At 33.4% G+C, this 16,203-nt stretch overlaps 1 protein-coding gene across 3 annotated transcripts in view; it reads left to right on the forward strand.

Moving 5' to 3' along the window:
• LOC108686985 (trehalase) overlaps positions 1-16,203 on the forward strand; it is a 46,610-nt gene continuing 30,407 nt past the window's right edge. For 2 of the 3 annotated variants that reach the window (XM_018192524.1, XM_018192526.1), the window contains exons 1-2: positions 1-420; positions 4,859-5,006. In XM_018192524.1, the coding sequence (XP_018048013.1) occupies positions 4,861-5,006 (146 nt within the window). In that variant the 5' untranslated portion in view covers positions 1-420; positions 4,859-4,860. Of the gene's footprint in view, positions 421-4,858; positions 5,007-11,080; positions 11,356-16,203 lie in introns of those variants that run through there. The other variant, XM_018192527.1, reaches the window with a different exon arrangement.

The following is a 16,203-nucleotide window of genomic DNA, read 5'->3' on the forward strand; positions in this document are numbered from 1 at the left end:
CGCCGCGCGGTATAGATCGTTAGCTGTTGTTTCGCGTACGGAGCGTGCAACGAGTGTGCGGCATTCACCTTCGTGCGTGTCCGTCCGTCCATCTATTCATTCGCGGCGCCGTGGTTTGTGTCGTTTCCTCGACTGCGACACTCTTCACACTCTTGCTCTGTCTCGCCCCCGTGTGTCTTCTCGCACTCTCGTTGCCGTTCCGGTTTTTCGCGAACAATCCTTCGCTCTTCGTCGTGCGCGCTCCTTTTTACCGTCACTTTTTTACGAATCGCGGGCGAATCGATAGCGCGAACGATTATCGTTTTTGTGCGCGCGGCGAGTCTGTGTTTCGTGAGAAGTAATCGACCTCCCGGTCGCGGTTTTCCTTCGGGAACGAGAACGCATTCGTCGACGCCATAGCGTGAGCTTGACGTTTTCAAGGTATGTATAATACTCGTATATCTATGTATATTGTGAACATGTAACAGTTTCATAAGAGAATGAAATCAAAGAGAGAATGAAATCAAAAGAGAAAAAGGAGGAGAGAGAGAGAGAGAGAGAGAGAGAGAGAGAGAGAGAGATGGACGTGCATGCGCGTAAGTTCAAATTCCGCGTAACGGTCGTAAGTGTCAGTCTGAAATTGAAGTGGATTGAGTCGTAATGACGTCCGCGAGGAGGAGGTGGGGGAGGGGGCAAAAGGTGCAAGTGATATGAACGTGGCTGCAAATCGCGTGAAGAGGAGGGAAGTTCAGTTCGTTCACGTGACGCACGACAATGACGACACGTGCTTCTTTTCTTTCTAGCTTGCAGATTTTCCAACGATCCTCGTGAAGAATCGACATGCATGATTGCGAAATTTTTAATCGAGTCAAGGTAGAGACTCCGATCAAACTTCGATTAATCGATATATAAATTACTTTCCATTTACAAAACTCAGATAATTCTCATTTATGTCATAACTCATTGTCAATTGAGTGCACGTTCCTTTTAATTCTGACAAGTAAGAATTAAATGAATTTTTTATTATCTTTAGTCTACACTAGTTCGTGTGCTTTATTGAGTTTTGTTTACATATTCTCTAAATTTTTTGGCGTGAATCTCACTTTAAAAGAGTGAACTCTCATTCCAAAGAATGAAAATATTGCCACTCTTATTTAACAAGAGTCCCAGCAAACGAGAAATGGATTAAAATGGATTCAGATTTTCAGAAATACGAATTCATGAATGTTAAAATGAATCCTTTTCAATCCTGAATGCATATTTATTTATTTATAGGAATTGAAACAAATGTTTATTCCTTTTCAATCTTGAATGCATTTTTATTCATTTATAGGAATGGCATGGAGTGTATTTTTATGCTTTTCATTCTAAAAATAATATAATATTGTGTGTGTGTGTGTGTGTGTGTGTGTGTGTGTGTGTGTGTGTGTGTGTGTGTGTGTATGGGTGTGGGTGTGCGTGGATGTATGTGGTGTGTGTGCGTGCGCGCGCGCGCGCGCGCGTATCGTGAATACTGCTTAATTAAAAATTCTGAATAGGAAATGCAGTTTTTCAATCCAATTGAATAAAAAAAAGTTTTTCTTTTAATTTTTTTAAAATGGGTACTATGAATACTATTCAAAATTGTAAGTAGAAAATCCATTGTTTCATTTAAAAAAAACATCATGAATGCTATTTTATTCAGAATTATGAATAAGAAATTTTTGGTTTTAATTGAGTTAAAAAAAGTTATATCATAAAAATATATCATGAATTCTACTTCATTTAATAGTTAAAAGAAACATAAAAAGACTTACGTAAATATGTACAATAAATGTTACATATGTAAATTTCTTATTTTTAATAATTTAATAAATATTAATCGCTTTTATGTACCCAGCAAACGAAAATGAATTGAAATGAATTGAAATGGATTCAGGTTTTCAGAAATATTGATTCACGAATGAATTAAAATAAATGCTTTTCAATTTTAAATGCATTTTTATTCATTTATAGGAATTGCATGGAGCATATTCAATTCATTTTAATCCATTCTTGTTTGCTGGGTGTATTTTATATTATATATACATTTTCTTTATTATACAGCTAGCGTATATTTTTTGTATGAAAATTTTAAAATAATAACTATAGAATTTCATGTAATTACTGTTTTAATTTATTTAAACTTTTATACGTATACAAATTTTTTATATGGAATCCAATTTATTTTTATAGATTTTAAAATACGGATTCGGATGGATTGAAAATTTCCAATCCATTTTTGTTTACTGGAGTGGTAGTATTTTCATTCTTTGGAAATTTTAAATGAGAGTGACAATATTTTTACTCTTGGAGATTTAATTCCAAAGAATTTAGAGAGTAACTTTAGACTCAGTATCACTTGTATGAAGAAAATAACCATAGTTAACTTGATTGACACTTGTGCTATTTTGCGGTAGAATTATTAACTTTATGGTATTTAATGCATTAAAAAGAACATTAGTTAATAGCTAATAAGTTACGTTTTAGTTAGAAATATGATGAAATCTACTTTCAGCGATTCTTTCAATTGAGTCAACCGCCGATTAGATTAGTCGGAGTTGCCTGGTGCTTTTTCGCTTTGGAATTTCGTTAATTTAAATCACACTTCCTCGTACTCTTTACGTTCGAGATGTAACGGAATATTCGAAAAGATTGAAAAATGAAGAAAAAAAGAAGGAAAATAAATGGAAAAAGGAAATGAAACGAAACGTTGCTAATTTAGCGCACGTCGACCAATTTCCATTCAATCGGTAAAGCATCAGCAACCAAGGCTTTTTGCCGCATTACGATATTATGATATATATTTTTGCGTGTCCGTGATGTCACGAAAGAATTCGAGCTGGCTAGCGAGAGCTCTGCGTGCGCTTTCTGTTCATCGTTGTTGAATGCCAGAGTAAACAATAGTCGATTGTAGAAAAACGCGTATACAATCTACGTTTTATCTATGTAAATATATTATAAATCTATGTAAATATCTGACGAACAAAAAAATCTAATTTTAATTATTGCAAGATTTTTTAATTATTTTTTTATTACCTCACTTTTTGTTAATTCATGGAAAGAACGAATTTGCTGAAGTATAAAAATTTAGCTACATACAGATCTGAAAATCATTTTGTTGGACCATCAAAATAGTTACGTAGAAAATTCAAGCATGATGAATAAAAAGTTTTGATATTCTAGCAATCTATTTGTACATCCTACATAATTATTTTGATGATTCAAAAAATTTATTTTCAGATCTATATCTATAAGCTTAATTTTTACATATTCAGCAAATTCTTTCCGTTTATTTGTCGGCAATTTTTTAAAATAATTGACTGCAGACAATATCTAGAGGTTTTGAATAAAATATCTTTATGAATATATCAATGTAATTGTATATATCAATTTGAGTGAATAGATAATAAGAATACATTATACTTTATATCTTAAAGTTAGAAAGTGAAGTCTTATCAACGAAAGGCGTGAAGTGACAGAGAAAAAAACAGGTCAAATAAGTAATTATGTTGAGAATATTATTTATAAATTCTCTTTTTTTTTTCGCTTGTGCGCAAACTTATTTGAGAATTGCAATGTTAATTTTGTCGGAAGCGAAATTTTATAATTTTTAGAGGAAAGGAGGTTTTTAACAAACTCATTGTAATCAAGCTGTTATCAATGCCTCATTAAAATAAAAAAATATAGCATGTAAAAAATAAATAGAAATGAATCGATCGTCAGTGTGATCCCAACGGGATCGATAAGTTCTATAAATAGTAATATCTCGAGATTAAACGTCAAGCAACTTCTCAATAACCGAGAGAAAGATCATATGTCCTATTCTGCTAATTTAAAACTAGTGACACGCACAAGTCGTAGTACATCCCTGAGAATCATCTGAAATCCAATTACATTCTTTTAAAGTGAATCTTATTCTGAAAAGTAAAAAAATCTTAAAGATTGAGCCACTTATTTTCAAGACTGGCTAAAGTTTTACTCTTTAGAATGAGATTCCACTCCAAAGAATTTAGAGAGATCACAGAAATCCGAATGTGCGAGAGAGTTGCATTTTGTTACAAAGTTTTCTCGTCTTTTAGATATTTCCTTTCTGCGAAATTGTTACGCTACGTTCATTAAACTGATCGATAAAGACCGTTGCTCCCGAATTGAAGATAAGATGACGTTTCCCGACGAGACACTGACTCATTGCGTATTCACTGACGCTGATTGCTCTTCCCACTCGTGAATTTGCAAATCACGTGCACGTCGTAAACGTCAGGCCGAAGGTCGAGAGTATATCAAGTGTTGCAGTTTCAACTTATCGTGCCCGGAACGTATAAATTATTATATGACGCATTCGATTTATCAACATTTATATCAAGAAAAAACTACCAATTTTTTTTCACAAGAAACTTTAAAACGACGATAACGAAGTACTCTTGTTTACTTCTTTTAATATGGACTCATTTATCCTTTCTCATAACTAGATGCAATGATAGATCAATATCAGATCGATTAGATAAACGCGACTCGATGTCAGCGTGATATTCCTAAAGATTAGAACTCTTTAGGAATATCACGCTGACGATCGTTCATTCCTATTCATTTTTTATATGATACATTTTTTTATTTTAATGAGGCATTAACAAAAATTTTGCCAACTTCTTATTTTTGCATATATATATCTTCGTTTCTTGTGTATATTATATAATTATCTTGTTATTATTTGCTCGAGTAGCAAGATGATATTTTCATTACTTCTTATTGATGTTAAAGTCACCGTTATTAAGACGTTAACATCTTGCTACTGGAATTAATTGTGTACGTAACAAACATTATTATGACTAATTATTATTATTATTATTCTCTTTTGCAGTGATGCTGGTTGTTTGGCAAGGAGCTCGCCGTTGCCTGAGTTGCAGCGGGCAGCGCACTAATCAGGGTCACCAATTCCATCAAAAGTCGCACCATCATCGCGAGCCGATCAGTGAGAAGCTCGACCGGTATCATCTCGTTAGATCCAGGTAAATGAGCCGATTATTACCGAGCTTTGTTTTCTTATTTTTTGTTCATTATTTTTCATTATATAATCAGTATTATTCTCTTCGCAGAAAGGTTTTCTGATAAGAAAACGAAAAATATTCTTGATCTTATCGTAGTATCGTAAAATAAAACGATATTAAGAATAGATCAATGTAATTCTCCTTCCTTGAATTGTATAAGATTGACTTATCATCTTGAGACAAAAATAGAAATATTGAAAACATATAAATTTAAGTTTATATATAAATCTTTTCCCAATTTTATAATGCATGCTGCTTGTGTCGTAATATTTAGTACAAAATTGATGTTTAAGATCATTCTATTCCAGATTTAAGAATCTTTTTTTTTTTAAGAGTAGAATATTCCACTGTTAACAATAAATATGATGTTCCTATCAGTTTTATTTTATGATTGAAGAGTAATATTGTATCCGGAAATCTTTTTTATGCTGCAACTACTCAATGAAAAAATTGTGTATTAAATCCTCGAGTAATCTAAATAATCTTAATGTATAGATTATTCTAATATTACATGATAAAATAATTGGAACAGCTCTACTGTTATTACACATCAATGCATGAGGACTTTAATGTAATTTAATTTTAATTAATTTTAATTTTATTTTATTATAAATGATTTTTAATTTTTCTATAAAAATTGAAATTTCTAATTTATGGCACATTTACTTTATTGATCTTTAATTTATGGCGCGTTTACTCCTATTGATTCTCGAATTGGAATTATAAAAAAATTTTTGTTTCTATAAAAAAATTAATTAATACACAAAATAATATATGCAAAGTTACTATGTTTTATTGAACATAACAATAATTAGGATGGGACAATAAAAATATAATTATGTTATAAGCATAAGATTTTATTGAATGCGTACATTTATTGGTTTAAATAAACATCCGAAAGATTATTAGCAATAAAGTCGACGGATGTAGCAGTTCATTATCCTACCGTCTGCAATCGAACCGCGTAATTGATTGAGCTAATCACATTCGGATGAATTTTATGCATGCACTAATGTGCATGTGTATGCGTGCAAACTCGTGCATATGTGTGTGTGCTGATGTACGCGTCTTGTTGCTGGACTCGAAGTAATTCTCCGATGACCCGACCGTTTAATCGCGGGACATTTGCGAGAGGAAAATTTTCCAACGATCCATTCGATCCGAACGGATTTGAAACACACCCATGACGTATTTCATGTATTTCTCAGAAATCATCTCGCGAGATTCTATCCCGCCGTGCTGAGATACCTGAATCACACCGGCTACATTCATCAAAATAAAAATACCGGCGAATAATCGGAAAAATTGCACCTGAGAGAACACTAAGATTTATTTGCGGGAAATACAACGAAGAATATTAAGCTTCTAAAAATCGATTGTTCTATCGTCGTCAATATAATTTTTAATTCAAGTATAGCGCAATCTTTTAGGAATCACTGAATCCAGAGAAATGTTATAGCTATTATCTGTTCGGAATTCTTTTTTAATTTTATGCAATTGTTTGTAGTTAAGATAAATTTTTACTCTTTTTCCCTCGTAAAAATGTTATACTAGCGAGTGAGAATAATTGGAAAATTTATACTTGACAGAATATAATAAGATTCACTTGCGGGAAATACGAAAGTTATAAAAAAAAAACAATCGTCGAAAAAAATTCCTTTTTTAATTAATTCCCAATCGAAGTGTAGCACGATCTTTTAGAAAATCATTGAATTCATGAGGAAATAATATTATAATTATCATTGTTTCAGAATTCTTTTGCAATTTGACGTAATAGTCCGTACAGTTGATGAACGCCTCTCTTCTTTCTCGTAAAAAAAAATGTCAGGAAATGCACGTAGATCCATCGTGTCACATCGGATTTAACGTGTCATAATCAATATATGTTTTTACAGTCGACGGCCTTACGATAAAAACGTGAGTAACACTTAACGTATCAGACACGTGCGTAAACGGGGCATTCACGTCGCAGCCACGTGTCGCGTGACACTTACTGCTATGTGAGCAGATTCTACCTCGAATGCGTGCATTTCCTTTAAAAAAACACATCGTGTGAACGAATTGTGTGACAATTTTCACCTGATTCGACTGCTCGAGCTTCCCATAATCGAGGCACGTATTATAGCGCAGTACGTGTCTCTCGTGCGGTGTCACGATTTCTATTATTAGCTTACTATCGCGTCATATAAATTATATAATATTAATGTTAATATTGTTGAAATATTATGGTTTAAGTTTATTTATTTTGTGACTGATATTTCAAATTAAACAACCGGGAAGAATTGATAAAAATAAAGATGGAAACGGTATTTATAGCCGATATTGCTCATTTCATCATTCGTTTATCACTATTATACATTTATACATCAACGAGTCGGAATCCAATGTTAACGTCACGTTTGACGCTTCTGCGATAATAATTTGAAATGACACGAAATACGAAGATCGAAATTCGGGAAAGCGAACGGTGCACTCGCATAGACTCGATGCGTCTAAATCTAGAAAGAAAAGATTGACTGAACATGGCATAGCATTTTTAATTGGCTGCTACAACCAATTAAAAATGCTATGCTATATTTTGTCATCTAATTCGCTGCAGCAGCCAATCTTTTCTTTTAGTGCACGCGCATTAATTGCAGTATTTTATCGCTAATGAAACTTCGAACTCGACTAATTTATTTCTTCTCATTAGACAAGTCGCAAGTGCGTTAATATACATAACACGACACGTGTACATAACACAGCAGCGTTAATTATTGCGTGTTTTGCGACGGATCTACGTCGGCGGCAACTTCGATTGTCGAAGTGAGAAATATTTGCGGTCACGTGACAATTACCGACGAGTATGCCGGCGATTATAAAGCACTTATAAGGCGATTGACGTTTCCAATGGGTTAGTTCACGATCGAACGTCGACGCGCCGACATCTTTTTGTAACTCACGCGTGTCGTATTGTCATAATATCGTGTGCTATCTTCGAATTAAATTTCACACGTCTACGAGTTTCTTTGCATTTTTTTGCCATCTCACTGACATATCTTCGTTATCTTACACCAAAACCGTAGCCAATTCTCGGGAAATTGCATTTGTCACGCTCGAGACAAAGAGAGAAATATTAAATGAAAAATAATTCAAAGTAGTGAAATTTTTATGTTGAAAATATAGAGAGACACAATAAAGAATCACGTTTTCTTCCGAGTAACTAGAACTATTGTTATACTGGTGTGTCGTTAGCAGACAGAAAATCTGCGAGAACGAAGTTTAACTTCTTCCGGTGCGCGAAGTTTCAAGGATTAAGTGTTTTTGTGTAAAAGTTGAGTGCGTGGACTTTATATTGTACGATTTTAAACTGAGCCAAATTGAGCTATATTGTAAAGAAAGTTCATTTTCATTGCAGCTGCACATCGTTGCATCTGTTTTCTTGTGTGCGTCAAGGTTGGAGACAAAGCGGAAAGAAATCCAAGGTTACGGTACGTACAAGGTTTTCTCAAGTAGTCGATCGATTGATTGATAGGTAGCGATTTATTTATCGGATTTCTAGGCGACTTAATTGTATTTCGCGGTATACTGCATTTCCGCTACGGATACTTGAATACTTCCGTTACACTTTATTCTTAGTTATTAGTACGCTTATCTCGTTTTTTAATTTTATTAGATAAATCTCTTAAAAATATGATTTCGTGACCATTATTAGCAAGCAGAGATATTTTTAAAACATTCCTTGCACAAATAGAATTAGGATGCAATTTTATGCGATCATTCGCAAAAACTGCCGCTGTCATCTTCAATCGACTTTTTTTTCGTTCGAAAATTGAAATGTTGTTGAGGATCAATGTGATTTTTGTCGTATCTTCAACATAATTTAAAATAACTACGTACAAAACGCAAAAGCAAGAATAGGTAAAATATAAAAATGAGCAATATTACTACTTTAAGATGAAAACTCCATTTCTTTAATAATTTACGTTAATAAAATTTGAAATATTGCGTGAAATATGAGATGAATATGAAATCGTATATTTATATTTATTCTCGTTACTGCAATATTTTTTATATAAATCTGGAATTTATGATGATTGCAGTAAAGCGCACATAGCGTATATGATTAACCGCATTGCAATATGAAGTTAATTTTCTCGTGAATAGGGCTATTATATTTGAAACAAGAAAAGAGTACATATGTATACTTTAAAAAAAAAGATGGAGATTTAGGGACGGAAGGAAAGGGTATAATTTTTTATATATTAAATGTACGTATTTAATAAAATAAAATTTTAAAAACATAATTTTTATTAACAATTTTTATTAATATAATTTTATAAATATAAAATTTTAATTAATGATCAAAGTTTTACAATCTTAAAAAAAAATAAATGTATTCTTAAAAGAGTTGATAATCCTATTCGCGAAGTTAATTTAAATAAGTAGGTAATATAAGCATCATGTCCGCTCATTTAATAATAATGCAAATCGACAAGTTGGCTAGTAATCGATCGCGACTCGAACCGCACAATGGCTCAATGAGATTATTTGAGTTCATGTGATTTTTTACTAATATAAGAGACTGTCACCAGGCGTGTAAATAATACGAAGATCTCAAATCTGGCACGAAAATAGCCAAAGGTTGAAAGTTCTCTCTGAATATTTCTTCAGATGCAAAAATTTGAGCATGTGCTCAATAATTTTCGCGTTTCTCCGTCAAACTTCGTTCGGCTTCGCAATAACCACACACTTGACAGCAGTCAGCTACGCTACTCACACCTTGATATATAAAAACCAGTTCATTCCGGGTCGCCGACGTCGCCGTTCAGTATAGATCATGGACGATACCAGAATGCGTGAAGTTCGCTCATCGAGTTTCTCATCGAGGACAAAATTAGAGCCAGGAAATTCCCTTTGTCTTCTTGTTGATCTTCGCCACGAGATGATTATCGATTTCATCCTTTTCTGTTTCTTGAAATAGTCAGAGCGTTATCTTTTTGTTATCAGTACGTTGAACTCACAATAATTCTTTATTCTTTTTTATTCTTTTGTCTGGTTAAATGCGAAAAGTTTTGTGTATCACAATTTTGCTGTTTTTCTTCTCCTTTCTTCATTGATTTTTTTCTTATGAAGTATAATATTCCTTTTTTTTTCTTCCAACAATGAAGATTTTAAGGAGCGATTTTCCCATCAGTTTATTGTTGAGTTTTGCATCTTCAGTCTCTTCTTGAGATTGTGATGCCTACTTATTAATCCTTCACTGTTAACTGGAATTTTTAAAGATATCATCGATATTTTGATTATGACTTTCAGTAGATAAATAGTTCAGTATTTAAATTCAGTATTTAAATTTATAAAAAATAAATGAAGTTATTCAATCCGACTTCTATGATGATAAAAATTCATTGTTTTGATTATACCAAAATTGTTTCACTTAAATTAAATAAGCGTTTGTAAATACACTTAATGTATCAGTTTAAATATTCATTGAGACTGATTACTGATTCTACATTTACATAAGTTCAAGACATCAAAGACATGACCTTGTATCTTCATTAGATTTCAAAAGAGCACAGACACTTTTGCTTGATCCTAAACTCGAATTCAATTAACGCCTTTTCCTGCAGACCGAAGTCGTGACAAATATATCTATTCTCCGAGAAAATAAAGAGAGTAGCTGAACTATATCTGGCTGGGAATAAAAGAGACACAGGACAAGGCTGACAGTGAGCGGTGCAGTGCCGGAGTTAACCGCGTTTGTTAACTAACTGGAGTCGCTGACCTTAAAAACTATTACAGAATCTCTTTTCCTCATTAAGATATGGACAGTCAGAAATTGAGAATATTTCGATTCAAAGGAGTGCGTCAGGCTATCCTTTTCGAGGTAATGCGAGGTCGCTCGTAACGCGAGTGCGAGTCCGTGCCGTGTCTTGCTGTGCCTCGCGACTCGCTTGGCTTGTACGCGAGTTCGGCCCTGATTCTGTGATCAGGAGAGGGAAACAGAGACCCCGACTCATGCGAATACTACTCGCGCGAGCAGTCAGTCACGTACGTAACGCGGCACCATCGTGAGGTCCACGTTTTTCGTATCTTCTTTCATAAGGGGACAAGTTGATTTCGTCAGCGACGCGTGATTGACCTGATTGACTCTCTCATCTGTAATCTTGTATCTTGCGACACGCTTCTTCTCATGGCAAACGTGAATAGTACGCTGATAGTATGACCGCGCGCGAATTTCAGTGAATATCCTGTTCTTCTTGTCTCTCTCTCTCTCATACACACACACGCACACTCTGCTGGTCCGGCCTGCGTTAAAGCAGATGCGAAGGTACGTTCAGTTTTCAGACGATAGGAGAATCGCGTTACAACTCCCTGATTGTCGTGCGTTAGCACGTGTCCGAGAGAAGTCCGGAAGCCTTCATGATGAGCATCTTTTGGCTTCATTGTATGCGCGTGTGTATCTATGTGCGTATCTGCGGAGGTTTATTTCTTTGTGTTACATAATACTATGCTAAATAAAATGCATGACAATTAGAGAATGGAAAGTTAGGACCTATATGAAATTAAATTTTGAATTAATTAAAGATTAATATGGTTCTACAAGAATAAAATCACAATGATAAAATATGAGTCTATTTTATTAAAAAAAATATTTAATATTTGTTGGTGCCGAAATGTTGGTTTATTTATAATTTTATGTTTATAATGATCATTTTTACATTCAAATGTTAAACGATTTTAACAAGATAAGTTCGTAGCCATTCTATTTTATCATTGTAAATTTTGAATATTAATTTAGGAAAAAATATTTTGGATTTGTACTATAAAAAATTAAAATGCAGAATGTTAATAGAAAGCATGGTTTTGCACATGATATATATATTCACTGAAATATTTAAAAATTTAGTTAGACAAATCTGAAAATAATCTTATTTGAATTACAATAATTATGTAGGAAGTTTAAACTGATTGGAATATTAAAACTTTTTGCATCAACGTTTAAGCATTCTACATAATTATTTTGATGGCTTAGCAAAATTATTTTTGGATTTGTATCTACTTTTTTAGAAACTTCAATAAAATCGTTCTTTCCATGTAAACTTATTATAGATAAAAATAATAACAAAAAATATACGAAAGATTCTTACAAAAATTTTAAGTTTCGTATCTAAAAAATAATATCTTTATTTACTTGTAAAAGTTCTTCTATAATATTGTGAAATTGTGATTTAAATTACATTAGATATATTCTCAATATTATGTCATACAAATGGAGAGAAAATATCTTTTGTGTATATTCATATGAATAAACAATTAAATATTATCATGCCTATGATCTTTTTCAAAATGTAACGATGTTTTCCGTCATTGCGAAAGAATTAGAATTACTATATATAAGAACGCGTGTATTTTTAGATGCAAATGTCTGCTCTGTGCCTCACTATTAACGTACTTTGCTGTATAAGAAACGTATTATGCTGAAGTGAAGATCAGACTATATCGTTGCTAAGAGAGATAAAATTGCATATTTCATATCGCGATATCATGTCGAATTCAATTCGCATTTCGCTCGCGTGTTCGCGTCGAAGGACGATATATCATTGTCACTTAATGGTATTCCTTTTGAATACTACTGATGATGCTTCTCGGAAGTGACAATTCGAAGGTTCTAATTTGCATTCGTCGCGACAGTGTAGAAAACAGTGAATTACTTTAATTAAACTTAGAACATTTCTAACGCGCGACATCGCAAAACACTCGACCTTACATTTATCAGCAGATCACGATCTTAAATTGAATTTTCTGTTAGCATTTTATTAGATAAATTAGCGTTTAATATTAAATTATGACTATACAAGCGGAATATTACTTATTCTTTATAGCGTAAATTCAGTGATATAATAATAATAGTTTGAATTAGGCATAAATCAATTTGCGACGTATTCAAACAATGCTAATGATGCCATTGGCTGTGAAACGCAATACAAATCAAATAGTTGTACAGTTCGGAATTAGCCGGGCTCAAGCAATTTTATGCGTTATTTCTTTAATATACATCTTTTTAATTTGTGTAAAAGAAATTTGTGAGCCGCAGCCATTCGAACAATTATTTTTAGTTTGAAATATTCGAATACTTGGATATTTTAGCTAATCATAATCCAGCTTATCACATCCAGTTTATTTCGAAATAATTAGGGGATAATTAGGGGATTTTATCTAAAAAATAATATATAACATTTCATTTGGAATTGTCGTAAGATGTGATACTGCCGTTCGAATTTTTTTCTATTTTCGTAGAAGAGTCTTCACGTAGACCTTAATTGTTCATCTGCAATCTAGATCTTTTTGGCACAAGCGAAATTTCACTCTCAATTCTCCGAAATAAAGAAGGATTAAATCCAATCTGCACTCTTAAAATATCTTGTTAAAAAAATTATTTGTAAAAGATGTTGAAAAGTAAATGTATTTTTTAAAAACCTAGAGACAAACAAATTTGGGCTGGACGAAAGGAGTAATATAGGAAAATTAATATTATGATTTCAGATAATAAATAAACATCTGGATGACACTTATAAATTCGGATTATAGAATATTCGCTCCACGTTGACGACATGAGACACTTCCAGTCTCATTACTCCAATTCTTTGCATCATAACCTTTTATTTTCTTCGTTGCTTACACTTATCTTTGCTGCGTTATTCATTGATCTCTTTCTCCAGGGTTAAAATAACATTAAAACATTAGAGCAGCGATTGAAGCGTAGGGAATGTGAATAAGTTAGCTACGTAGCTGAAATTAACATTGGGTCGTCGTGAACGAAGAACACGCATTTTGTGTGTCACATTGACACCGTGCCAGGATTGATGGTCGACCTGTCTAAGTAAGAGTTACAGGGCCACGCGGACGATATTATTAGATAGGTTAATGCGAAGCACCATGTATTTCCTAATATATCATCGACAAGTATCGCGCATAGTCATAGCATTTCATGATCGGTCAGAAAGAGAGAGAAAGAGATAATTTCTCATTTTCGTCTCGCATGCTTGAATTTCGTTTAGCAGTAGTAAATAAACACCCTAGAACTTTTTAAATATCCGTGGCCGATCCTTTTTCACGTGACACGTCGACGCCTCTTATTTTTAGTTTTTGTTTAGATCGCGGATATAAAGTAGCGGCAGCCGCATAAGCGTTGCGTCAGCGGGAATGGATGTTGCTTCGTCTGCAACGAATGCAAAAAGCGCAGTCGCCAATTGCGGTTGGGTAATTCTTAAATAACTTCTACTTATGTCAGTTACGAATAAATTTCACTCTGCAAGACGCTCCCGATGTATTTTTTCATTAATTATTACGTTTTTCTTCTGGAGGAATGGGAAGTAAATTAATACCTGGAATTTCCGTTTTACGCGATGATTTGATTTTTTTTTTAAGTGGAAGAAGGAGAGTTTCGATAAAATTGTATTTAATTTTCATAAATTGAAATTTTCATAAATTTTATAATTTTCAGAACGAGTGTCTGGAATAGAACAATCAAACAATATTTAGCGAATTTAATAATGCGAAAAAAATCATAAACTTTAGTATTTTGAATTGGAAGTGAGAAAATTAACGTGTAAAAATTAACTACAAAAATGTACAAATTTTGGGCACAATTTGTTTGTGATATACAATATATTGGGTTGTCCGGAAAGTTCGTGCCGATTTTGAAGGAAAATTGAAACGCAGAAGATTTAAATTTTAGTATACATTTATTAAATTATATAGGTTAGTCGGCACGAACTTTCCGGACAACCTAATATATTTTATTATGTGATAGCGATAGTTGCATTGCTGGAAAGTATTTATTGACAGCATAGAAGATCAAACTTCCGGTCCTTTTAGATTGGTGACAATCTCGTTTCGAAGTATAGCCTCCCATTGTCAGTTTCAAAGAAGCCGTTTGCGAACGACAACGCAACTTTGCGAGGAAGTTCCATCATTCAATAGTACGCACCTCCGATTGTAAAACGTTGCGTCATGACGTGACGTACTTCTAGTTATCACATCAATATTGGCGGGTCGTACATATGCTGTCATGGCTCGTCTTGATGAACACGCGTAATTTATCATCATGCGTGTCTTGCTCAAAGTTCAAAAGGCGTAATTATCAGTACAACGGAATCTCTTATGGTTGGTCGCGACAACGCTGGAGAGAAAGCTAACAATATGAGGTGCAAGGTGCAAGACGAGCCTTCACTTTAAGTAGCTGCGATTCGTCGGTTCGGTAGGCGTTGGTAGCGAGATTGCTCGTGATTGGCGACCTAGCCGGTTGGACGAGAGGCTCGTCTCGAGCGGTTCTCATCCTGAGCATTTGTGAGCAGTCCGAGACTGGACTGCTTAATCCGGTGTTCAAAGTGATGATATGACAAATTCTTACTCAAATTACCATAATATAAACATGGTTTTATTTTCACAACTACTCTGTATCTGTTATGTTGTAATAAAAGAAAAGAATTTTAAAATAATTTTATTGGATATAATTTGGATCCAAAGATTAAATTTATTTTGAAATATTTTAAGAATTTTATTGTTATTATAATTTTTTAGTCTATAAATTAATTGATTTAATATATTCTTGCTTAATAATTGCTACATTTTTTGCCTTAGTAAAAAGCAAAAATATGTCGATTGATTGAAGGCCGCCAAGTATGAATAAATACGAGAGAATGTAAAGATTATTGAATTTAAAATAGACAATAAAGCAGAGGACCAAAATGATTTTGATAAAATCGACTAGTGTGCAACGGCCTTTAGCGCGTTCAATTTACTATCGGAAATCGTCCTCACTAACATCAACTCGCTCGATTATCTCGCGTCATTAGAGACAATGATATTCTCGGTACGATTGTCGCGCGGAAAGAGAATCCCCGCTGAAATTGCGACGGTTATCCAATTGTTTACGGAAATTTCGAATCGCGTCATGGAAGATATGTATTTTCATTTGATACAAATGAATCGTTCATCGACTTAACAATTAATTATTCGCAAGCGACGATTCGTAATAACCTCCAGATCACAAAGAGCTTACTTTTTTTAAATTAAATAAATTCTGATTTTCCTAGTTTATTATTAGGTGAATTTGAAATTATATATCAAAATAACTGGAACTGGAAATTATATCTTCCGCATAAATTTTATA

The sequence above is a fragment of the Atta colombica genome, unplaced genomic scaffold (assembly GCF_001594045.1).
Source record: "Atta colombica isolate Treedump-2 unplaced genomic scaffold, Acol1.0 scaffold198, whole genome shotgun sequence".
NCBI lineage: Eukaryota > Metazoa > Arthropoda > Insecta > Hymenoptera > Formicidae > Atta > Atta colombica.